The sequence below is a fragment of the Akebia trifoliata genome, chromosome 11 (genome assembly GCF_017979445.1).
Source record: "Akebia trifoliata isolate Shusen 1 chromosome 11, ASM1797944v1, whole genome shotgun sequence".
Taxonomy (NCBI): Eukaryota; Viridiplantae; Streptophyta; class Magnoliopsida; order Ranunculales; family Lardizabalaceae; genus Akebia; species Akebia trifoliata.
This window is the reverse complement of record NC_141385.1, coordinates 28,007,794-28,034,939: the sequence shown is the minus strand read 5'-3', so window position 1 is coordinate 28,034,939 and position 27,146 is coordinate 28,007,794. Positions and strand designations below refer to the sequence as shown.

Sequence of the window (27,146 nt, the reverse complement as noted above, 5' to 3'; positions counted from 1 at the left end):
TATATCAAGTTTTCGCCAAGTCTAATCTCTGAGCTTCACAGATAAAACAAGCTTAAATAACAGTTGAATCCAACCATTATTTCATCCCAAATCCTCCCTAATTTCCACAAAAACCCACCTTTTGATTCCATTAATATTAGTCCCCTCAAGCAGATTTTCACTCTACATTCTCTGTTTTTGTTCATAAGATCTCATATATCTGGAAAACACAGCCCACAAGTTTGCATTGTTGGTTGGTTTTTGAAATTTTTCTTCAACTACTCGTGTTATCGATTTCATCTTCTTAATCCAAGATCAGCTCAAGTAAGTCTATATTCACTCACATCTTCAACTGTAGATTCAAGCTATAAGATTGAATCCAACTCAAGAACCCATATCTGGAATTCCATTTTTCTTTCCTCCATCTTCAAATATCAAATCTTCAATTACTTCTTTTAGACAAACTCTACAACTCGGCCATCTTCACTTTCAATAATCTACACTTAGTATGCTCGATTCCTAGACTTAGATGTCGATAATCTGTGGCCTTCCCATCCTTGAATGTGTTTACTGCCTTGCCTGTGCTCGCTGGGTGTGGAAACGATGCCTCCTCACTGCTGGCCACGACAGCGAGAATTGGGGCATTGCAACCGGTGAGGAATTCCAACCTGTCCCCCATCTTTGCCGCTTAATCCTCTCGGTCTATGAAGATGATCTCCGAAACCCTCTTTGGGCTCCGCCCGGTGGGTATAAAATGAATCCTGATTGGTTGATCATGCGAAAGACCTACAAAGACACACAAGGCAGGGCCCCTCCTTACATAATCTACCTTGATCATGACAATGCTGATATAGTTCTCGCAATTAGAGGTCTTAATTTGGCGAAGGAGAGTGATTATGCTGTTCTATTGGATAATAAGCTTGGGCAAAGGAAATTTGATGGTGGGTATGTCCACAATGGTCTCTTGAAGGCGGCAGTGTGGGTTTTAGATGCAGAATGTAAGGTTTTGAGGGAATTAGTGGCCAAGTATCCTAATTATACCTTGACATTCACGGGTCATTCACTAGGGTCAGGTGTGGCAGCATTGTTAGCGATGTTGGTGGTGCAGCATCCGGACAGATTGGGGAATATAGACAGGAAGAGAGTTAGGTGCTATGCAATTGCGCCCGCAAGGTGTATGTCATTGAATTTGGCAGTGAGATATGCAGATATCATCAATTCTGTCGTGTTACAGGCAAGTTCATGGCCTTCTTTTGATGTTTGGATTTCTCTTGCTATGATCAAGTTATTACATTTCTTGGAAAAACCAACTTTTTCGCATTAGTTTGTTTAACAGAAGAGAATGTTCTCTGGATATGAATAATTGGATTTTTTTAGGGCATAAGGCTTTCTAGTTTGTGCAGATCTGAATATGAATCAGTGGTGGGTCGCAACATGAAATTTATTCTTTTAGTTTGCCATGCACTAATGCCAATGTCACATCCATCAGGTAGAGATTCAATTGCTTAAGCAATTTTTTCTAGCTATGTTTCATGCTTGACTTGTTTCTCATCTTTGGTTTTTTAAGTAGTTTATCAGGAAAAGGAGACTACTTTCTAGTTGTTGGAGACATAAAAGAGGGATGGAGTAATTTTTATGTGGATAACATTTTTTTTTTGAAAAGTGGACTTTTATTACATGGGTTGAATCGAGCTCCATTATTTGTTATTTAATACTTAAAAGGTTATATTTCTTCTCCTTTTCTTTTACGTTAGATTTTTTACTTGTGTGTGCAATGGGCTTTAATCATTTGGGTGTAACCTTGGGATTTATGTACCCAAGATTGCATCAAATTGGTGTAGGAGCTTGAGTTTTGTTAGTGATCTGTTTGATGATGCGCATTGCCCTCAAGAGTAACACTTGTGGCATAGAATATGCGAGGTTGGATACCATGGAAAACCGAATTTATCTCACAACCAGTTAGATCTACTTATGCGTCATGTTATGCATAGAAGTACCAAGGAATGATAGTGAATCATAAGGGGAATCAAGTGGATGGACTTTAACATCAACCACTTCCGTGGTCATGGGGTGTCAACATACCATGACAGTCACAATTCATATTGTGGATATAAAAACATGCGAAGCCAAGAATAATCGAGCTCCATGAATATTTGGGGTTAGCATGGCGGCAAAAGAGAAGAGCGCTCTGGAGAAATTGCGTAAGAATCAAGTTGAAGCAAAAAGGTTCAAACTTTGGTTGTGTTGGGTGAGGAGCATAGGAGGTGTGGAGATCAAAGAGTTAGGAAGAACGTGAGTCTCATGATTAACTCTGCTTGAAGAAAGAGTGTTCTTGGCTGCATAAAAAGTTAGAAGTAGTGGCTTATTCTGGAAAATTGATTCAAGAAAACTTATCTAAAGATGATAGAATTTTCCTTTTAACTCCAAATTTGAAGAAGGGTGGCAAAATTTTAAAACTGAATAGGTGTAGGTGTGCAATGAGGTCTTCAAAGCCCAATTAGTAGTTTTTCCAGAAGGCAAACACAAAAATGGGTGTAGAGAAGTACGTATAGCTTTGAAGTTATTTTTCAAACCGGAAGAAAGAACGGAGGAACTTAGGCCACGGGAATTGATTTCAGAGTGAATAAAAATGTGGTTGGAAATAGTAAGAACTGGTAACAAAGCTGATAGTGGTCCTGAGAAAGGAAGAAAAATGGATAGAGAAGTTATCGTTATTTGAAATCTTCCAATTGGGCATCTATTGATGACTAGTTTTTGTTATGTACAAGGAGGATAAGGTCTTTACACTAGTCATGTGCTAAGTAACACTTCGGGTATTCCTACCACCGCCTAAACCATGTTTCATGGAAGTTCGGTTATGGTATTACATTGTTTTCTGATTATTTTCGTACGTTTTCTTCTCGAGTGATTAAGAATATTGCTTGAGGTTCGATGTGCTCTGAATGTGGCATGCCGCTTTTGGCGATGTCTTATGGTCATAACATTTTGTAAGTGCTAAGAAGGAGAAAAGAGAGAGAGCATAATACATAAGATTTGTTCACAGGGTTCGTTCAAAATTTGGACTACATCCTCGGGCTTTGAAGAGCTGTTCTACTATTCTTGAAGCTATTACAATATCTACATTATATAAGAGAGGGAGAGAGATAGAAAACCCCCTTGTGAGATAGAAAGCCCCCTTGTGAGAGAAATGGAATATGATTAGAAATATGAGAGCTAAGTAAGAGAGAAGTGGTGATAATCCTTAGAAAGGGAGGACCCCTTCAAATGTGACTATCTTGTCTTATTTATAGGAGAAAAGGAAGGTGAAATGACTTCTGAACCCTCATCTTGTTTGGGCTCCCCATTGATTGCGTTGTTCAACCTTGCTTATGACCAGTCCGCGTGGCATATATGTGGACCCATTTAATTTGCATCATCTACATTTAGCCTACTGCACGACGCAAAGGTTTTGACAAGCTATGCATTAGGCATTCTTCGGTGCAAATTATGATAAAATAGAGAGAAGATTTGAAAGCATCATTTTCCAGAGACACAATGAGTACTGCAAAGATGACATAAGCTTCATAAAGGAACACATGAACTCTGTGAGAATCGACAAGAGTCTCTTGACTTGAGTGCCCTAGAGACGATAAGTGTTGTGTGGCATGAATATGACTTGAACACCGTATTGATGGCATAAGCACTACAATGAGGGTATGGGTGCCGTGACGAAGATGTTGTCGTCGTAAGCATGGCTTGAATGTCGTGATGAAAACAAAAGCGTTGTGACAATGTCAAGAGCATTGTGAAGAATTATAAGCATTACAATGATGGTTTGGACACCATGATGATATCATAAGCACTATGAGGATGGTAAACACCATGGTAATGGATGCGTAGTATAAGAATGACTTTAGCATCGTATGGTTGATATGAGTGTTGTGAGGATAACATGAAAGTTGCAATGGTAGCTTATGGTACCAAAGGGATGGCGTGGGCTTCGCAAAGATGGTTTAGATGCTACAAAGACGACATGGGATCTGACAATTCATGTTGTTAGGATGCCTTAAGTGTCGTGAGGGTGGTGCTAGCATCGCGAAGATAGTGTTGGAACTGTGAGGATGGCATAAGAGCCATAAACGCAACATCTGAGTTGCGAAGATGACGGGAGAGCCATAAACACGACATTGGAGTCATAAGGATGGCATGAGAGCTGCAAACACGACATCAGATTCGTAAGGATGACATGAGAGCCACAAGCATGACATTGGAGTTGTAAGGATGACGTGAGAGCCACAAACACGACATCAGAGTCGTAAGGATGACATGAGGGCCAAAAGCACGACATCGGAGTCGTAAAGATGACGTGATAGCTGTGAGGATGGCAAGAAAGCCATGAGCATGTCATAAGAGCCATAAAGGTAATGGAGGTCTCAAAAGGACTGCATGAGAGCCTGCAAGACTGACATTAGATCAATGAGGATGGTGTGGAAGCCATGAGCACGACATCGGAGTCGTGAGGATATTGTTGATGTACATTTTGACTAGATGGACTTCCATTATGGATTCGTGACAATCCATGGGGATATTACGGAAATATCGCATGTATTCCTTTAGGTATTCCCTATCTGATTGTTGTATTCTTTGCCATTCGTTATTTTTGTCCAAATTTTCCATTGAGAGTGTGATGTTGCTTTCACTTTTGTTAGAAACTACCCATCAAATTCTTGGAGACCTTTTGGTGCAAGGTATCCCTTCTCAAGTACTTATAAAACTGATCATCTTCCTTTCATTACTCATAAGATAGTGCTAGATCGGGATATCGAAGGCTTTGGTGGGAACATGGTTGGCCGTGTTGATGGTGGTAACAACGATGGTTTGTCCATTCCAGATGATGATTTGACGGAGGTTGCTCAAGGTGTTGGTGTGGCTCAAACTGCACTTAATTCATTCAGTGGATGATGAATGAGATATGCCCCTTGAAACGAGTCGTGAGCCAGAAGGTCAGCATGATGTCGAGTGTGCTCAAGTTGAGCTGATTGCCACTTGTATTGCATTTGGCACGTTCAGCGATTCTCCATGCCATGGGGCCTTGATGTTGTTGCAGCTAGTTTGGGGGGTCCTTTTGACACAACCATTGATGATGCTATTATTGAGGGGGAGCGAGGTGAGGAACCTTCGTTCTTGGCTTCAGTTGATTAAGCCCAAATGTATGTAAGTCCTTTCCTTTCAAGAGACGAAGATTCGGCTCCGAAGATTTGCTCGGTGACGTTATCTTTACCAATGTGGGTAGAAGTTATGGTTTTTAAGTGGTGTCTTGAGATGCCGACTTTTATAGGGAAATATACAATATGTACGGTCATGTTGCTAGAGACATTGTCATTAAGGCTTGTTCGGGTGTTCTCTCGTTGTTGGTGGCGAAGTTATACAAGTTGTAAGAGCGATGCACTCAACTCATGTGATTGATCTTTCACCCAGTCTAAGAGGATGACAAAGAAGGCATATGTTGAGGGATCCTCTTCTTCACCCCAATGGCTTCCAGTTCAAGGAAAATGTAAGGGAAAATGGTCTTGACATCCAAGCAGTTTGTGACACCTTCCTCTTTCGTTGCTTTGAAGGGATGAAAAGGAAAGGTGGTAGGTTCATGCTCTCCCATTCAATTTGAAAATCTTGCTGCCTCTCTCAAGTCTCACAGTCAGGGGCAGATTTACCGCAGTCTGTGACACCTTCCTCTTTCATTGCATATGTTTCGCCTTTTGTGTTGATGTTGCATATGTGACGCTTCAGCGTACCTTTTGGCACTGTAATCGAACATGGAGGTAATGCAGTGTGGCCCGATGGCTTGTGTCAATGATGCCACGTAACCCTTCAGTATTGTGAGCATGCCTAAAGGTAGTGTAAATGTGGCTTGACTGCTTATGTTTTTGGTATTATGAACCTTCGGCACCTTGAGTGCACATGAAGGTAATGGAAAGGTTGCTTCACAACTTATGTTTTTGGCACTGTGAGTGCACATGAAGTTAATGTAAGTGTAACTTCACAACTTATGTTTTCTGTACCATGAATCTTCGGCACCATGAGTGCACATGAAGGTAGTGTAAGTGTAGTTTTACAACTTATGTCTTCGGCATTATGCAGGGGGGGAGCTAGGATTTTGTCTTCGTGGGGGCAATTATGAACTCATTAATAATATTAAATTTTGATTTTTAAAATGTACAAAAAGTAACTTTTACTGCATGTATTTTCAATAATTTGACACTTACAAAAAGTATAAACTCGTAACATTTACACAATTTTCAGATTGTTTCAAAAAAAAAAAAAAAAAAAAATCATTGATCCATATACATCAATCTTCACAATTGTTCCCGTCGAGTTTTCATATTCTAAAAGCATTGAATGATCATCTCATTATCAATGGTATCAAACATATCCTTCTCAATATAGGTAACCAAACAATCATTCATCCATTGATCTCCTATTCGGTTACGCAATCAATTTATTACTATGTTCATTGCTGAAGAAGATTTTTTAACGGTTGCAATTGCCACTGGTAATATCAAAGCTAATTTCACGATCAAATACACCAATTGATATATAACATTCTTTTTTGTCTCAATTAACTTCTTTGCTAGATCACCAAGTATGTAAGTTTCAAGTTGATAATCAAGTGCTATTAGTTCCACGTTGAAAAATTTTGATGGTTAAAATTGGGCAAGACGAATCAACTTATTCTTATTAAAAGCATCGAATGAATCACTTGGATCCAAGCATGCCACACAAAGAAGTAGCTTAGTGTTTTCTTTTGTAAAACGATCATTAAGTTCTTGAAGTTGCAAATCTAACACTGTACAAAATAATCTAATACGATAATTGTGTAAATTAGTGACTTATTCAGTATTACGACGTGGTCGTCCTCGAACTACATATATGTCATACATACTCGGCATAACAATATCATGTCTTCCACAAAAAGAATAAACTTCGTCGAGTAATGATTGCCATCCAATTATTGGAAATTATGTCGTTTATTAGTATTAATTTTCTTTTATTTCTATGTTTCTATGTATGGGTATTTATGTCCATTCACTTATCAATTAATATAAATTCTTGCCAAGCTCTCTTTATGGGACTTGACATTCTTTTTTTGCAATTCTTATTGGTATTAGAGCGGAAAAGAGAACCCGTCGATTTTTTTTTCTCCTTTTGTTTTTGGGCTCTTGAATCTCCACTTCCATCGTTACCCATTTTCTTTTCTCCTCTCTCTCATTCTTTAGATCTTACGACCAAACCTAACATTAGGTTCTCGTGTGGGTGTTTCCCCTTCGTGTTTTTTATTTTACTTTTTTGGCCCTAGATCCCTAATCACATGTTGCGATATAAGATTGTTATGGGGTTGCTGCAACAGTCTGTCTTAGACTGTTGTGTAGGGTTGCGACTTGGTTGTGCTATGTAGGGTTGCGAATTGGTTGCTGTTGCCATTAGGCTACTAGTTACAATGGAATGTGGTGGGCTGATCTGTGGTATTGTTTTGTGATTGGAATAATGTTGTTTGCCCCCCTCTCGATGATTGCACATTGGATTTAGTTTGTGCAAGACCTCCCTTCAAACCAAATATCTAGCCTTACATTTTGTTCTTCGAGTTTATGAAAAACCTCTTTCTATGAGGCTGTTGTAAGTGCTTCGATCTCTTATTTTTCTCTTTTTTTTCTCGAATTCTCATAGTCTCATAGAGCTTTTTTACCTTTGATTCTTATTCTACCTTTCTTTTTATCTCTTTGCCTTGACAGTTATGGCATCGAATCAAGAGAATAAGGAATCTCATACTTCTTTTGGGGACAACTCTTTAGCTCAACGTATTACGAGTGCTTTCGTGGATAGTCGCAATTTCCAGTCTTGGTTTCGGTCTATGAGACTCTACTTGGGCAGTCGCGGCAAGTTTGGATGACATTTGGGCACTATTAATAAGCCTCCCACGACTAATTTCAAATTTGAACAATGGGAGATCGATAATTCTTTCTTCTTGGATGGTTGTTTAATTCCATGGAGCGACCCATCTATGCTATGTTTATGTACCATGAGACTTTCATTTTTGTGCTCAACTCTCACTCAGACTTACGCTCATGCTAGGAACGATTTGAGGATATATGAGCTCTATCGAGATATTGCTTAGGCTACTCAGGGGACTCAGAGTGTGGTTGATTATTGTGAGTTTCTTCAGTCTCAATGTGAGGAGCTCCCTTATTATTAGTTTATGGCCGAGTTATCAACAGAAGTCGTCGAGTATGTAGTTAAGAGGATTGCTCATCATTAGACTTATCGGTTTCTCATGGGTTTATGTCCTGATTTTGAGGTACTATGGACCTAGATTCTTAATACCTCTCCTTTACTATCCATATTTGAGACCTTTGCCATTGTTGATGGTGATGAGCGTCGTTATCGTATAGTTCCTTCTCAGACTTAAGCACCCTATTTTTTTTTGCTCCAGCGATAGATCAGATGACTCTAGTATCGTGGTCTTATTTGCAGTCATTGTGCGAAGATTGGCCATGAGAAGGTCCAATGTTTTCAGTTCTATCCCCATTTGTTGCGATCTCGTACCATTCCTACTTTGGGGCATTCTGCTTCTCGTGCTGTCGCTGTGTATTCATCACCAGTTCCTCCCACTTATTCTCCTACTTTCCTTGGCACTATTGATTTGCAACAGCTTCAGACCTAAATTACTACTATTGTACGGGATCACATTCATGCTCATACTTGCTCATCTTCGATTGTGGCTTCAATTACCAAACTTCCAGGTACATCTTCTACATTTCATGTCACTCAGTCAAGTTCTACTCCCCTAACATGGATAATTGACCCTAGTGCCTTTAATCACATAATCGGTGAGTCTAGCCATTTTACATTTGCTTTTCCTGCTACTTATAAGGAGGGTCACCTTATTGACGGGTCTCTTACACCTATCCACAACAAGAGTGCCATCCCTTTATCCTTTTGTTTTTCCGTTGATTCTGTGTTTCATGTTCCTTACCTATTTCTTAATCTGTTATTTGTGAGTAGTATTACTAAATCTCTAAATTGCTCCATAACTTTTTTTTCTTACTCATTGTATTTTTCAAGACTTGACTTTGAGGAGGATTTTTGGAAAAAGGGTATGAGAGAGATGAGCTGTACTTGTTTGGATCTCAGCTTACCGTTACTCTGACTTTTATGCTTTCACTATTTGGGAGCCATACTTTTTCTTCTCAGTCTTTAGATTTGTGGCATACTCGCTTAGGACATGCTAATTTTTAGCACTTATTTTTTTTATTTCCAGTTTAAAAAAATTCTCGTTGTGAACACAAATTTCAATATTTTGTGTGTGAACTTTTTAAACATACACGTGTTTCATATATTCTTCGTATGCATCGACTTAATGCAATGTTTGATTTAGTTCACTCTGATATGTGGGGGCCTTCCCTTATTACTGCTTTTACTGGTCATCGATATTAATTATGTTTATAGATGACTCTTCTCGTTATACTTGAGTTTATTCGATGCTTTCTTGTTCTGAGGTGCTTCCTATTTTTGTTAATTTTCTTAAAATGATTCAAATTCATAATAACATCACTGTTAAATCTCTTAGGCCTGATAATAGTGGAGAATATATTTCTGATGGAATTCATTCTTACCTCCATGAGCATGGTATGCTTCACCAGTTGACTTATCCTTACATTCTTGAGCAGTACGGGATGGCGAAATGCAAGAACCGTTACTTGATAAATATTGTTTTCTGCCTTCTTTAAGGACTAACACTAAACCAGATTTGACTTTTGTGGTCAGTGTAGTTAGCCAGTTCATGCATGTTTCGTGCACTTTTTATCTTGACGTTGTTTATCGTATTCTTTGCTACTTAAAGTCGTGCCTGGTCTTGGGTTTTTCTATTTGTTCATTGCTCAACCTCATTTGTTCTGCTTCACTGACACTGATTATGCTGGTTCTCTTATTGCTAAGAGATCTACCTCTAATTTATGTATTTTCTATGGTAGTAACCTAATCTCGTGGAAAAATAAGAAATAGAGTATGGTTTCCTGTTCTTCTGCTGAAGCTGAGTATCGTGCTATAGTCCTCTCCGTCAGGACTCCATGCCTCTGGTTTCTCCACACTGTTTTGTGACAACAAGTCTGCTATCATGCTTGCTTCAGACTCTCTTCTTCACGAAAGAACCAAACATATAAAGGTTGATGTTTATTTTCTCAAGGAGAGTTTGATCTGGTGTCCTTCAAACAATAATTGTATCTTCTTCAAATCAACTTGTCGACATACTTACGAAGTCTGTTGGTCCTTCTGTTACTCAATCTCATCTTGTCAAGCTGGGTTCAGTTGATATATTTGCCTTAGCTTGAGGGGGAGTATTGAAAATAATGTAGTTTATTAGAATTAGTTTTCTTTTAATTCTATGTAAGGGCATTTATGTCTATTCACTTATCAGTTAATATAAATTCTTACCAAGTTCTCATTATGGGACTTGACATTCTTTTTCAATATCCCTCGTCGTTTGTAACCGTTTCTTAGCTATTTTAATTAGGGCCAGGGCATTTACAATATCTTGGTCTTTCCTCTGTAATGCTTGTGACAATTCATTTGACATCCCCAAAACAGTTTTCATTAAGTGCATGATGAATACTAAGTCAAAAGATTGAATTGAATTTAATAAAGTACTTGCTTCACCTCTTTGTTTAGAATTTGTGTCATCCTTTTCAACAATCACAAGCACGTAAATAACAAAAGAAAACATAGAAATCAAGCTCATCAAAGTACCATGATACGAGCCCCAACGTGTATCATTAGTTTGTTGGAGGCTAGTTTCTTTATTCACACTACGCCTACTTGAAATTTCACCATTGTTTAGTGCTTGAATAATATTACTAGTGCTCATTTCTCTTAAAATATCTCGGCCTTTGCACGAAGCTACCACAACATTCAACAAATTAACAAGAATATTGGAAAGATTATCGATTTGATTGTATTTTTGCAATAGCTACAAGTGCCAGTTGAAGTTGATGAGCAAATAAGTGAACATAAAAAGTAGATTGATTTTCTTTCATGATGAGAAGTTTGAAACCATTAAATTCTCCTCTCATATTATTAGTCCCATCGTAATCTTGCCCACGTAATCTTGACATATTTAATCTATGTCTTGAGAACAATGCTTCAATTACTGCTTTCAATGATAAAGTTGTTGTGTTAATAACATGGACAATGCCGAGAAATCGCTCAATAACATATCTTTTTTTATTCACATAGTGAACTAGAACTGCCATTTGCTATTTGATTGATACGTCATGGGATTCGTCAACCAAAATAGAAAATAAATTATCTCTAAGATCATCGACTATTGCATTAGTAGTTTCACTTGTAATATAACGCACGATGCCTTTTTGTATATCATGAGATACTATCTTAAGATTCTTGGAAGTGTTTTTTAAGACAACATTGTTAACAATTTCATTATAATTGGAAAGAAATTGTAGAAGCTCAAGAATGTTTCCACAATTTCTTGAATCTGCTGATTCATCATGACCCCGAATGGTTAACACTTGTCGTAACAGAAATTGGATACAGTCGATTGTTGCAGTCAAACAAATCCAACACTCCTTTCTAGCCTGATCAGATTGTCGAGAATAAGCAACTTCAATGTATTGATTTTGATCAATTAAATCTTGACATTTCTTCCAAGCTTTGTTATGGGCGTTATTTGGGCCTTCAACATGAATTTGTAATTTTTTTTTTCCAATTTGTGAATCCCACAATAATGAAAGAATCGCCATTGACTTTACGAAATCAACTCTCATCAGCTGACAACAGAAGCAAAATGTGGAATCTTTCGCAATATTATACTTTAACCAATTTCCAAAAGTATCAAACTAAGTTGAATTAAAACGACGTGACACCTTACCAAATTTCCTTTGTGGAAAATTATGTTCACCAGGTTGACATGGGTCTTTTTGTAAGTACACTCTTTGAATTTCAACGTGGTCATTAGAATTATAATCCAAAATTTTAACTCGCAATCAAGATCCAAAGAAAAATCTTCCAAGTTAGTTTCAATACGACTATGCTTTGAACATTGTCGCATGTCATCATCACTAGGATCATTCCTTTTTTGAATAATGGATGGTTGTTCCAAATTAGGCTCTCTTATAAGAAATTTATGCATATCTAATTCAAAAAATTAATTAATTTAGTTAGACATCAAGAGTTTTAACATATTTCTATATATTAATGATACTCATTATTCTATCTTATAAAGTTATGCAATCCAAACTTTGAAAAATAGCTCTATATATGTAAAGGAAAGATAACAAGAACTAATCTAGTCAATCATAATCAATAATTTCAATGCATATCAATGTTTATATTACTAAATTAACTATGGGTCTCAGCCCCCTATGTATTCATAAAAGGATACAACATTTCATCAATAAGTTAACAATGGGGTTCTGCCCCTTGGTATATTTATAAAAGGAATACAAACTTTCATTACTAAATTAATAATTGGGCCCAGTCCCGAATACATTTATGAAAAGAAATAATGTCATGAAGTGAGTACCTTTGAAGTTAATTTCAATATTTGAATTATAAAATTGAAATAGTTTTTATCGTTGAATGATAAAGGCTTAGGCTTGGTAATAAAATGAAAGATTCCTACAACATTATACTTGGTGGATTAAAAAATATAAAAAAGTAATTAATAAAAGCTATGTGCTCGTGGGAAGAGTTGACCTTAGAGCGTGAGATTTCCAGCCTTTCGCAAGGTGACTTTTCAGTCACCACTTATATATCACAGCTATGTGCTCGTGGGAAGAGTTGACCTTCTATTCTTTGTCCTACGCCTGGAAGAACCTTTTTGATGAGGCTTTATATGCGTCGATTCTATATATGAATCGAGTTTTTCAGTTTCTAGCTGATTTTCAGGATGAGTTTGAGTATTATTCGAGAGTTCATTTATTGGGTATGGATCCTTTTCCGTCCCTAACAGATTGCATATTCTTATGTCTTGGCTGATGAAAGTCTTCGCGCAACTGTCCTACCTTATTCTTCAGGAGACATCTCTGCTATGCTTGTTCTTCTACCTTCTCCACTACCTCCCAGTGGGTCTTTACCTACCCGTCAGCGACATAAGTGTGATCACTGTGGAAAGTTGGGTCACGTGAATACTTGTTATGCGCTTCATGGTTGTCCTAATTAGTAGTGTCAACAATCTCAACGATCTTCAATTCATGTAGTTTTTTAGTTGACAACTGATCCAACACTTCCTTCAGCTGCTACCTCATCGAATTCGGTATCTCTATCCCAGACTGAGCTTGACAAGTTCAAAAAATTCTTCAATCAGATGGAAACTTCATTTCAACCGATCTTTACTTTCGCTCACTCCGGTACCTTTGCATCTGCACACGGTGTTTCCACCACTTCCTCACCTTGGATCATTGATTTTGGTGCCTCAAATAACATGACCAGTACGTCCTCCTTATTCAAAACCTATAGTGTTTGTTCTGGTCATTGCAAAGTTCGCCTGGCTGATGATTCTTTGTCTTCTATAGCTGGTTAAAGTCATTTTCCTATTACACCTTTATTCTCAACTAATACATTGCATATTCCTCAACTTACTACTAACCTTCTATTTATTGGTAGCATTACCAGAAATTTGAATTGCAGTGTAATTTTTTATCCTTCTCATTGTGTCTTTTAGGATTTGGGGTTGAAGATGACGATTAGCATTGGATGTAAAGTGAATGACTTGTATCTTTTGGACGTACCCATTTCATCTAGCACCCATTCTACTTCTTAGCTTAGTAGTAGTAGTCAATCTAATAAGGCACTTGTAATGTGTTGGCATTTACGCTTAGGTCATATTTCTTTTGGATATTTGAAACACATGTTCTTTGCTTTATTTAATAATAACAATTTGCTTGATTTTTCTTGTGAAACTTGCCAATTAGCTAAACATGTGCATTCTCTTTATTCTATTAGTATGAATATTGCTGCACCTGCTATGTTTGACTTAATTTACTCTGATGTATGAGGTCCTTCTCTTGTCACATCCACTATTGGTTTTTGCTATTTTGTCTTGTTCATTGATGACCACAATCGTATCACTTGGGTCTATCTTATGAAACACAAGAGTAAAATATAAGGGATCTTCAAGGAATTTATCGTTATGATTCATACCCAGTTTGGTCGTATCGTCAAGACTTTCCATTCTGATCATGGTACTGAGTACATTTATAGTGAGGTATTGAAATTTGTTTAGAGTCTGACATTGAACATCAAATGTCCAATGTTAAGACCCCTCACAGAATGGTTGATCAGAATGGAAAAATCGTCATATCCGGGAGTTAGCCTGTGCGCTTTCTATTGACATGAACGTGCCACAATCCTATTGGGCCAATGCAGTTCTTACTGCTGTTTATCTTATTAATCGGACCCCTCCCGGGTTCTTCAGTTTATCACGCTCCTCTCTTAGCTCTATCCGAATCGTCCCTTGTTTTTACTTCCTCCACGTCTATTTGAGTGCGTATGCTTTATTCAAATTCTTGACCAAACTCGTACTAAACTTGACCCTAAGGTCGTAAAATGTATCATTTTGAGTTATTCCTCTACTTAGAAAGGGTACCGTTGTTACCATCCTCCTTGTCGAAGGCGTTTCATTTCTCGGGATCTTACCTTTTTTAAGCATACCCCATACTACAATGGGTTCGTTGGCATTCAGTTTGAGTGGTTTTCCTTACATTCCCTTGATGATTATCCCTCCCCTTTGTTATGCCTGTTCCTCATTTTCCATCCCCTATCAATTTGTCACCTCCAATGCAGGTTTTCTCTCGGCGGCCTCGCAATACTACCATCACTCCTAGCTGGACCAGTTTGCATCCTCGCCTTTAGCTCAGCCTCCTTTTGTCACTTATGATGGTCGTTCTATTGCCTCTCACAAGGGTAAACGCACTTGTACTTATCTAATTTCTAATTTTATATATGATTCTGCCCTCTCACCCTCTTATCAGAGTTTTCTTGCTTTTGTTTCCGTTGTTTTTCTTTCTAATACTGTTGCAGATGCTATTACCCATCTGGAATAGTGAGCAACTATGATTAATGAGTTAAGTGCTTTTGAAAAGACTTAGACTTGAGAACTTGTTCCTCTTCCACCTGGAAGGAAGGCAGTGGGATGTCGCTCGGTTTTCACCCTTAAGCATAATCCTGATAATTCTATTGCTCATTATAAAGCACGTCTGGTGGCAAAGACTTATGCTCAGACTTATGGGATTGATTATCAGAAGACATTTGCTTTGGTTACCAAGATGACTACCATTCGAGTTCTCTTTTTTGTTGCTGCTATCAGAGGGTGGCCTCTCTTTCAGTAAGGTGTCAAGAATACATTTCTTAATGTTGATCTTCATGTAGAAGTCTATTTGGTCCAACCTCCTGGTTTTCTCACATCTGTTTTTCTTGTACATGTCTGTCGTCTTCGCCGTTCTCTCTATGGATTGAAGTAGTTTCTTCGCATATGGTCTAAGTGCTTTACTAGGGCAATGCATCAGTTTGGTTTCTATCAGAGTTCTGCTAATCACACCCTTTTCTTGGGTCACTCCCAGGGCAAAATTGTTGCTCTAATTGTTTGTAGATGATATTGTCCTTACTGGAGATGATAGTGTTGGCATTACCGAGGTAAAATCTTACTTAGGATGCTAATTTGAGATTAAGGACCTTGGGCATCTTTGCTATTTTTTGGGTATTGAGATTGCACGGTCCTATTCCGATATATTTATCTCTTAGTGTAAATATGTCATTGATTTACTCGATGACTCCGGTCATCTTGATTCTCGTCCTGCCGATACTCCTATTGACCAGAATCACAGGTTGGCTGATTCTGAAGGGGATTGTTTGTCGGATATTGGTCAGTATCAACGTCTTATGGGAAAATTTATCTACTTGTCTATGACTTGCTCAACATTGCCTATGCTATTAGTGTTGTAAGTCAGTTTATGGGCTCACCTCGAACATCTCATCTTACTACTGTCTATCGTATTCTTAAATATCTTAAGGGATGTCCTGATCGAGGTATTTTGTTCAATAATTCTGGTCATCTTCGCGTTGAGGCATGAACAAATGGAGATTATACTGGTTCAGTAACTGATATACGGTCCACTTTTACATATTGTCCTAAAGTTGGTGGCAAGTTGGTAACTTGGCGTTGTAAGAAGTAGGATGTGGTTTCTCGGTCTAGTGCTGAGTCAGAATACAAAGCTATGATACTTGGAGTTTGAGTTGTTGTGACTCAAGACCTTACTAGCTGATTTGGGTCTTTCCATGATAGTTCATTTTTCATTATATTGTGATAATAAATCAGCTATTAACATAGCAGCAAATCTAGTTCAGCATGATAGAATGAAGCATATCGAAGTTAATCGACATTTTATTAGAGAAAAGATTATTTTTGGGTAGTTTGTATTCTCTTTGTTCGTACATCTCAACAATTCATTGATATTCTTACTAAAGGTGTTAGCAAAACCTTCTTTGAAGGTGTCTTGTCCAAGTTAGGCGTTGTTGATATCCACGCACTAACTTGAGGAGGAGTGTTGAATAATTCTGTTTTTATTAGGGTTTTTAGTCTTTTTGTTCTTTTTAGTCTTTTCCACTTATTAGACTATGTAATCCCTTTAAAGTTTAAATAGGGCTAATTAATTAATCATCAATTTAAAATCCTCTCAATTCAACTAATGTAAACGAAGGTGTCTTAGAGGAAGGAGGTATGATTGCTCACTCTTTACCCCTTAGGGGTTTCATTTCCTTTTCCTCATCTAGATCCTTGTTCTTTGCTATCCAAATTGATTTTGTGCTAGCTACTTTCAGTTTATTCTGGGATTTCTCTATTTTTCCTTTGGTTTTTGGTAGTCTCTTTAATTGCAGCCTCAAAATTCTCAACCTTTGGCTCAATCCGCTTTGATCCGTGATTTCCATGAAGAAGAGGTGGGAACGATAGAGATTAGAAAAGATTCCTCTTTATTATCTTCTGATTGGTTGGTTATTACATCAATTCCTTTAATAGCTAACGTTGGAGGCATTGGGTTCGGATTCTAGTATCTGATTTGGGTCATAATTAGATTCTAAAATCTGAGGTATCGTTTGGTTCGGATTATTGACCTGATTTTTTCATAATCAGGAACCAAAATCATGCAGAATCAAAAATAGTTCTCAGGTTGTTTCTCCAGATTCTCATAGACTTATCCACTTATGACAATCTTGTAATACATCTTGCAACAACAACAACAACAATAATAATAATAATAATGATGATGATGATATTAATAATGTAACTAATAATAATATCAATATAACAACAACAACAACAACAATAATAATAATAATAATAGTTTTTAAATGGAAATACAGAATCAACATAATTTTTTGGGTAAATCTTACTATGCTTCTTAATATATAATTAATTTGAAAACTAATAGAAAATGACATAAATGTCAACTTTTTCACCTATTTCCAAAAATCTTTGATTTTTTTCTTCAAAAATCCATTATCCTCAATCTCGGGGACATGTATTTTTACTCTTATTTTCAATCTCAAGAAGTGTAATTGGGTAACTTTTTCCACAAGATCAGTTTTCAGAAATAGTGTTAGCCAAACGAGATTTTGGATTTTGAAAATCACTTTCTATAATCTGATTTTGAAAATCCAAAGCTGAATCGAGAATCAGGTTTTACAATCCAAATCAAACCTCTGAGTCTCAGAAAATGGATCATTTAGAGGAGCTCGATATTGGGTATTGTGATGACAGAGGAAGTGAGCCCCCAGTTGGAAAGAGGTGGGAAATTGGCTGGCTAGAACAAATATTGAGACTGTTAATTGGTTAATGAGCCAAGCTCTGAGTTTAGCAGAATCTTTTGGTATTGTTTCAGAGTTGGAGGATAAGGAAGCTTCTTTAATTATTCAGGTGGCCGTATGGGATATGAAAGATAAGGAGGGTGAAGAGAAAGATCTATTAACGAGCAGAATGGAGGAGGATAAGGAAGGAAACTGTTCAGAACAAATTCTGACGACTAGTCAGGAGGTTCATAGCATCAAGAGGAATCAAGATAACGAATTGGATTTTCATATCTTTTACACCGAAATTATTGTGTATTTGTAGATTGTTTCTTGCCACCAAACCATTTTAACTCTTCCATATATTTTGAATCATGTTCAAGTCTTCGTAGAAAATTATTACATGGTGCTGTGCTTGCAAATCCTCGTTTTTTGAGGTTGATGTATCCTAGTATTAGTGTTACATATTGGACACATGTACCCAGCTGTTTTGTCTGACTCTTGTGTTCTATTCCATTGCAGTCATGGACTGAAGCCTTCGAACTTGATTAAAGCCTCGTATATATGTTTTGGAATTATGCCTAGAATGAATAAAATCATCATCAAAGAGAGACTATTAGATTGAGCAGATAGATAGTGTTCAAATGTAAAGCCATCCTATGGGTGAAAATATTTAAAAATAAAAAAACTGATTAGTACAAATTTTCAATTTATGTTTAATAAGTGAAAATACTTTTTATAATGTATTTATCTCATTTTCAACAGAGAAATAGTTAAGTACCCCTGTTACATGGGCTATGTAATTTGCTACTAGATGGTAATGATGAGGAGGGCTGCCCCTACAATAAAATATTGGTTTGGATTTCCAATTTGAGAATATTTTGTTGTGCTGATATCTCCAACCTCAATGAAACTTAAAGAGGAGCAGCAGAGGCAATCGCTCCATGAATGTGAACTTTTCTAATCTCAAAATGGCTTCTCATATTTCACTTTGCATAGATAAAAATGGGGTGTTTTCTGATTAGATTTAAAAAAAAACTGAAGGTTTTGTCCCTTTACTCCCTCTAATGTAGTGACTTGTTTCCTCTTCATCTTTGCTTCCTTACACGTTCTATGTTTGTAATTATGATGATTATACAAGTCGTAGTAATGATGCACTATATTGGAACAGGATGATTTCTTACCTCGGACGGCCACCCCTTTGGAAGACATTTTCAAGTCACTTTTCTGGTAAATTTCGTCACAAAACTCTCTCTCTCTCTCTTAAAACACCTTTTATGACTCTAATGATTAAAACGATAAAAAACCACAACTTTTTTTAAAAGAACACATTTTTATGTTTTAAACGTGTCTTTTATATTTTAAACATGCCTTTTTCAAAATAAATAAAAATAAAAATAAATCAATTTTTTTTGTAGGCCTACGGTTAATTTTTGTGTTTTTATGGTTGTTTGGGATTTGGTTCATAACTGGTGTTTAATGTGGGATTTAATGATAATGTCTTGATGTTATGATTTTTTTTTTAATAGTGTGTTATTTTGCTCAAAAGATACGTGGGTGGTTTTTTCAACATCATAATGTGTGTAATCATGTGTGGAAACATGTTATCATGCATACTTATTCAATGCTTTTTTTTTTTTCGATAAAAAATAATTGGAAACTTAGTGTGCGTGTGTGTATATTACTTTTAAAATTTCTAATATATTTTTTAATTCATCGTTTTTTTCCCTTTTCCTCATTTCTTTCCTATTTTCCAAAGTTTTCCCAATAAATGTTTAATGAATTGTTTAGTATCATGATCGTGGGTATCATATGATCATTAACAGTCATCTCATCAATAATAAAAATAATAGCATACCTTAGCCATTCTTAGCTGAAGAAGGAATCCTACAATTTCTATTGACCGAAATGTTTAACCGCCTCAGGGTTGGAAGTTCAAAACGCACATCCTCTTTTGATTCACTTATGTCTCTTTATCTTTTCTTTATGGAGATGCTTTTTTTTTTTTTTTGTGTTGTTTGATGGAGTAAGTCTCCCTTTTTATAGACAAAAAAAATGAGAGCCACGAGCTTTGAATGCCATTATGTTTCCTGACACATTGAGGAAACTCCTTTTTTCATATTAATTCAAGCTCTCCCATATTGACTTCATTTAGGAAACCTTCTTGATTGTTATTATTTTCATTGAATCCAATACGTTTAGAAACCTTAAAACAATTGAAAAGGCATGTGGGCCACATGATTATTATAATAAATAGTCTAACATTCTCCCCCTTAGCCTATGCCATTTTATTTTTGAAAAACTTTTCAAAACGATTCTTATTGGATTCGACATTTAAAACAGACCATATACGTGATCATGATTTTTCAAAATATATAACAATAAATCGTATCCAATTTTTTTTCTTTTTCTGGTTTTGGAAATTAAGAGGGGGTTAGGCGGACCCCAATCGTATCCAAGTTAACCATCATAATACCTAAGTTAAATAAGATTACCAACGAATCATGGCAGTCATGCATCAAAATTTGACATAGTCCCTTCCATGTACCACAAATTTAGTACTTATACTTAAATCGGGTTTTGTAGTTGGGAAATATGTAGGTTAACACCTACCAATACAACAGACCTATGATAATTTCTTGTTAAGGCCTTCCTGTCAACATACATCCAAACATAATCTGTGCACACATAATTGGAATACAGGAAATGGTAATAACATCTTATTATGAGATGTCAAATGAGAACAAAATGTTACATAATAAATCACTAATCCTATGACCATACATCATCCTGAGCTGTTAACAAGACCCATTATTCCAACATGTTCCTTGAATGTCTTTGGTGCCAGCCCCTTAGTCAATGGATCTGTAATCATATGCTTCATTCTTATGTGTTATATAGATACTCAATGTTTCTGAACCTCTTCCTTATTTATTTATTTTTATTCCTTGAGAAAATCGTATTACATTCTCCAATATATAAGGACTTTGATTCCAATGAATTAGGGAAGATAAACTCCTAAATTAATTAAACTTTCTAAATCGATAAATAGAAAGAATCCTAAAACAATAAAACTCTAACTAACAACTAGACTTCTAAAATAATAAAATTACTAAAATAGGTGTACGTATCCTAATATACCAAAATAAACTAATTGATAACGTATCCTAAATCCAATCCCCCATTCAAAATGACTTGTCCTTAAAGTCAATATTTTTTTCAAAAACGACTTCGTCCTTGAAGGGTGTTTGCATCGGCCTCCAAAAGTAGTCAAGGTTTCTTATAAGGATGTCCCAGTTTGAATAGTTCGTCACAATTAAAACAAAGACCTTTTGATAGTTGTTCCGTTTGCTCTGCTGGGGAAATTCAATGAATAGAAGGAAGCCCAAGAGGTGCCTTAGGTTCAAGAGGTGTTGTTTGGCACAAAGAAATTTCTTGGGTTACCTTAATAATTTTTTCTTGGAAAATAGCCAAATCAAATGCTTCGGTTAGTGAGCCAGGCCTAAGTAACTAAACTCCAGCATGTATGTTGTCACGTAAACCCAAGATAAAACAACTAATTAAAAATGATTCTGGTAAATTGGCAACCCCATTGGCAAGCTTTCCAAATAGGCCTTGAAATTCGCAGACTGTATCAGTTTGTTTGAGTTTAGATAATGCCGCACCCGGATCTGCGAATTCTCGAGAGCTAGCATAAGGCCCGAGTAAATTGGTCCCATGAAATTAAACCAATTGAACAAGTCATCCAACTATACCATGTTATAACGTCTCCAGTTAGCTGATTTGAGGCGAAGGGAACCATCTGTTCGTCGAGCAAACAGATCAATTGTTGATGTTGTTCAACCTGAAAAATCCAATTGTGAAAAAAAAAAGAAGAAGACTAAACTGGTAACAAAATATTTGTTTTCATTACCCTTTAAATCTTTGTTATGTTTGAAATTATTAATTTGTAGGTGCTACGCAACATCCATTCTCTATGTATAGCATGCTAGCTTTACATATAAGTTGAAATGTCAACCACCCTATTCTTTCTATATAACTCACTTATATAGCTCATTTTCAACTAAAGCGAAGTAACCACTTCATTTTCTCTATTCACTTCTACAAAAGCACACATTTATAGCCTAATAATGGGAGGTTTTTTTTAGCAATGCTCTAATGATTTTTTTAGAAAATGGTTGCTTTGATTTCTGACTATTGAGATGCTAACATTTATCAACAAATATTCAAATATATTTTGTATTTTTGACTCTTGAGTATCCTTATACTTATTAAAGTGACTGGTGGGTCTTCTTTTGGACAGTTTACCATGCTTACTATGCCTACGGTGCATGAGGGATACATGCATACCCGAGGAGAAGATGTTCAAAGATCCCAGACGGCTATATGCTCCTGGTCGCCTATATCACATTGTTGAGAGAAAGCCTTTCAGGTATATAATCAAATGGATGATACAAATTATATTGTAGTTTTGCACTTTTGCTGACATAAGATATCCTTTCAGGTATAATTGGCTGCTTACTGACTAGAATAACTAAATTATTCTAAATTTTGGAAATATGTTTCAACTATTTGAGAAATTAATGCAGAACGCAACAGATGATGATTACTACAATTTTGTTTTGCCAACGGCAAAATCTTCCCAGTCAAGGAGAATTGATGGGTACATCAAATATTGAAGAGTAGATTTTAATTTTTATTTAGTTCTCTATTTTAGGACTTTAATTTTGAATTTTTTTGAGCTTATTTTGATAGTTTATTAACTTATGATGTTAGTATAGGTGTTAGGGGGCAATTTGGTAACTTTATATTGATTTTTTAATGAGTTTTCATAGGTTGAAAATTCTAAGGGAAATAAATTTACAGGATTGGGACATAGATGGTATTTCTGCTTTTGTTTTATTTAAGTTGTTTTAAGTTTATTTACAACCATTGGATCTCCTTATTTTAGTTGGATGTTTGTGATTAGATTTAGGGTTTAGAGAACATTATACGTACTTGCTTTTTGTTGTAATTTTCTTCAATGATGAATAAAATTGAGATTGAAGCTTTGATATTCCCATTAATGGTGTGGTGTAAGGTCATTTGATATTCCCATCAATGGTGTGGTGTGAGGTCATTTTGGAGTGAGTCCAATATAACATTATTTTCTTCTAATCTTTTTATTTATTTATTTTTATTCTTTTATCTTTCTTGATTTTATTTTAATTCATTGTTCTTGATTTTCTTGATTCTTGATTCTTGAAACCCCTTTATTCTTAAATCCTTTATCCTTTCTCTTAACCTTTAACCATTCTTTGACCCTTTTTCATCTATCCTATTGAAATTGTGTAATTGCGGAAAAAAGAATTTACTTTTGGATTTACCTATCCTAACCCAATCTCAAATCTACCCTATAACCTAAACCTTCCCCTAATCCAAATACCCTCAACCTTGTAATTTCAAAATGTTTTAATTGGAAACGTTTTGCAATTGTTGCTCAAATCCTTAATCTTTACCCAAAATCCTAAACCAAATTCCATTTTTTTTTTCTCCCCTCATCGTCTTGCATCAGAAATGCTTCAGAATACAGGAAAGGTGAAATTTTGGGTATTTTGCAGCACCATTCTAATCAACAAAAATGATTATTAATGATCCCTATACTCTCCAACATTAAAAAATAATAAGTGACCTATATCACATTTTAATCTAAGTCACTGATGGTCAAAGGAAGTATGGGAGATTAAAATCACCTCTAACACCTTGAGATATGTAATACGAATAATGAGATCTCTCACCGATCTCTAAACTAAACTCTCTGCAGGGAGCCTGCGGTTTTTTTTTTTTTTTTTTTTTTGGGGGGGGGGGGGGGGGGGGTGTTACATATGCAAATTCAATTCTTACGCCCAAGTAAGATTTCAATTCTATAGGTTTTAAGCTTCAATCCTAGGTTGCGTGCCTGTGAATTCATTCTACCTCTTTTATAGCCATTTTGGAGTGGCAAATGAGTTGTCAGCTGCAGCCATCTTGTCTAGGATCCATGCTGTGGCCACCAGACTCCCATCCACTCAAAGCCATTCTTCAACTACTATGGTATGGGTTTGGTTGTCACTATTGTAGTTTATGTGATTCTAGGGATCTTTCACAATCCATTTCTACATTTTTTGTCATATCAGGAATTCTTTCCACCTGTTTCTCCCTCTGTCAATGGTCCCTTCTACACTATGTGTTTGTGATCTTTCTTGGTGGCAAGTTCATCTTCCAAACTTCAGGGCTAGGAGAATCCTTTATTTGTGTTGTCCACGAATATGGGAGTTCTTCTCAGGATGGCATGTGTGCACTCATATGTGTCTATTACCTTTATAAGTAGTACTTCTTAAATTTCAAAAATGTAAGGAGTAGTACTCATTACTATTGTTTATTGGAAGTGCTGCAAAAATGCCCTAAAAATGTGTTGGGGACACACTGACTAAATGGGAAACACTACCTTCTTTTGATTATTATTTACATTGGCTATGTTGTTGATATGTAGTGTTGAGTGTATATTTTCCTCCACTCTGAGGTGTGTCATACCCCAGTCAAACCCTTACCCTCTTATATTAATAGTTCTCTACCTCTCCAACAGATTGGTCTTTTGGAATACTTGGTTGGTTAACATGGTATCAGAGCACTAGGTTCGTGTAGGTCACGGGTTTGATTCTTTCCACCCTTATGGGTGAGGGGTAGTGTTGAGTGTATATTTTCCTCCACTCTCAAGTGTATCATACCCCTGTTAAGCCCTGTGACCCTCTTATATTCATAGTTCTCCCCCTTTCCAACAGATTGGTCTTTTGGAGTAGTTGGTCAGTTAACATGTAGTTCCACTACTTCAGAGTCCCTTTTATATCTTATGCACTTTGTATAATCATTGTGTGGGCCACCAACACACATAGATCCAAAATATTCAAGGGTTGCGTAGACTGGCCCAAAAATAATTATAATAGTAATAAATATTATCACAATCTTAAAATATGTTGTCTTCTTTATGAACTTCCTCCCTATGTCAGATGCTCATATCTTTGCACAAGGGTTCCAGCAAAATGTTTCTGGAACACACCAGCCAAATCTCTTGATCACAATTCGTCATCTTTCAATGATGGAGAAATGCCTAAAGATGTCAAACAGTTAGATACCAGAAATAGTAATAAGAAGGGATTAAATATTTTTGTATGCTGGAGAAATGCTAAATCTATATATATATATGGATATGTGCTTATAGATCTCTTTATATAGATCCAATGTGACTGTTTGAATCAACAGTCACAATGGAATAGTCTGGATCACATTAGATCTAATCTAATGGACAATAGGTGAAGAGACACATCAATTTCTGAGTTTTGGGGAGTTGCAACTCTTCATGAGCGAACAAAACATACTTTGAAAAGTGGTCATATATAGTTCAACAGGCATTTAATGGTCCTACTCCCTTGACCAACATGTATAATGACGGTCAAGCGCATCCAAATCATTCATCATAGTCCTACGCCCACTTCGATCATCCAATGGAGAATGGACGAAAAGGCTTCCTCAAGCTCTTCGTGACGAGCCATAGTGCGGCTCAAAGCGCATTACATGTGCGTGAGCAAACATGGCAGCGGCAAGCCGCTGCTTAGCAAAAAAGTGTAGCCTCACATAAATAACTAAAATAGATATGTGAGAAATACTATATAACCTTTCGATCCATATAACCTCAAGGAGAGTCCTCTTTTTCTGACGTTAGGACTATCTTTTAGGGTATAATTTCCCAACTAAAGCATTCTCTTAGAATACATAACACAAAAATACCCCTCTACTTACAAAACAGACCTTTTAACCCATAACATAAAAAATAAAAATAAAAAACCAAGATTTTTTTTTTTAATTGAATCAAATAAATAATTTTTTATTTAAAATAAATAAATAAATATTTGCATAACCTTGGGCCTTTCACCACCATTATTGATGACTTCCTTTCATCTCCATGCATCAACTACCACAAATGCCTTCCAAACTGGATATCCTGTATTTTGTTTTGAATGGTCACTAACATGTGTTAGCACACATGAGTATATTAATAAATTAGATGTTGAGGATCCTCTTGGTTTATAATTGGATTTATTTGTTTGGGTTGGTGCACTAACATGAGAAACCCACCGTTCATAATATAGTACCACCCCCTTGCCATATTTCCTCTTTAATACGATATGTAAGCATGGGTCTGCATGTACGAGATGAACTTGGGATGTGCAATTAAATATATTCAGTTGTCCCATAATGAATAGATATGTCATGTGTACATGTTTTGGTTGCAGAATGGGAAGATTTCCCCCAGTTGTGAAAACGGCAGTGCCTGTGGATGGGAGGTTTGAACACATTGTCCTCTCTTGCAATGCAACATCAGACCATGCCATTATTTGGATAGAAAGAGAAGCCCAAAGGGCTCTAGAAGTAAGTTCCCTACTTCTACCTTTTTTTCCCCCTCAAATCTTATCGAATATTATAGTGGAAATAGTGACGGGACATTTCCAGAGCTACAACACCCAATGTGTGCCAACTCCCAAAACCTACCATTTTCTTAGATTATGATCTGAAATTTCTCTAAAGCTCTCATTTTCAACAATTGACCTATCATAGCACCCACACCCACATTTTCAAAAATTTCAGCAAAACAGATGTGTGCTGATTTACATATGAATTGGGGTGGCAATAGAAGAAGTTGGTGTGGCAATAGAATCTCAATTAAAAAAAAAAAAAAAAAATCAACTGGGTGTCATGAAACTAGGGTGCCACATGTTGCCTCACTCTATTGAGATTTGAGAGTAGAGAGTATTCATCATTTATGTTTCTTTTCCCTCCCCCAAAGTGCAGTTGATGGTTGAGAAGGATAAAATTATGGAGCTTCCAGTGAAACAAAAAATGCAGCGTCAGGAGACTCTTGCCAAAGAACACAGAGAGGAGTACAAGGCAGCGATGCAGCGAGCAGTCACATTGGCCGTCCCGGATGCTTACATGCCACCCGTACCATATGGAACATTTGATGATGATAGGGAGAACTCAGGTGAAAGCAGTGGGTCATCTAAGAAAAGCAGGCATAAAGAGAGCTGGAACGAATTGATTGAGCGTCTATTTGATAAGGATGATTCTGGTCATATGGCGCTCAAGAAATCACATACATGATGATGATGTATAAATAAATAAACTTAAAAAGGGAAAAATGAAAATATGGTGAGAGGCCAATGCTTGTTCTGTTTAATAACGCCCAAATTAGTAAGGAGGTTATTTATTGGGGTTTGTAATATTATTGTCTAATAATCTATTGAAATGATGGTTGATCTTCTGATATC

General features: G+C 36.4%; 1 protein-coding gene across 1 annotated transcript; it reads left to right on the top strand.

Annotated features, from left to right (window-relative positions):
* LOC147391204 (uncharacterized) lies at nt 1-27,146 on the top strand. Its single transcript, XM_086457373.1, has 5 exons — nt 1-1,213; nt 18,977-19,035; nt 22,109-22,237; nt 26,115-26,250; nt 26,671-27,146. Exons 1-5 carry the CDS (start codon nt 509-511, stop codon nt 26,977-26,979), a joined length of 1,338 nt encoding a protein of 445 aa, XP_086313499.1. The 5' UTR covers nt 1-508; the 3' UTR covers nt 26,980-27,146.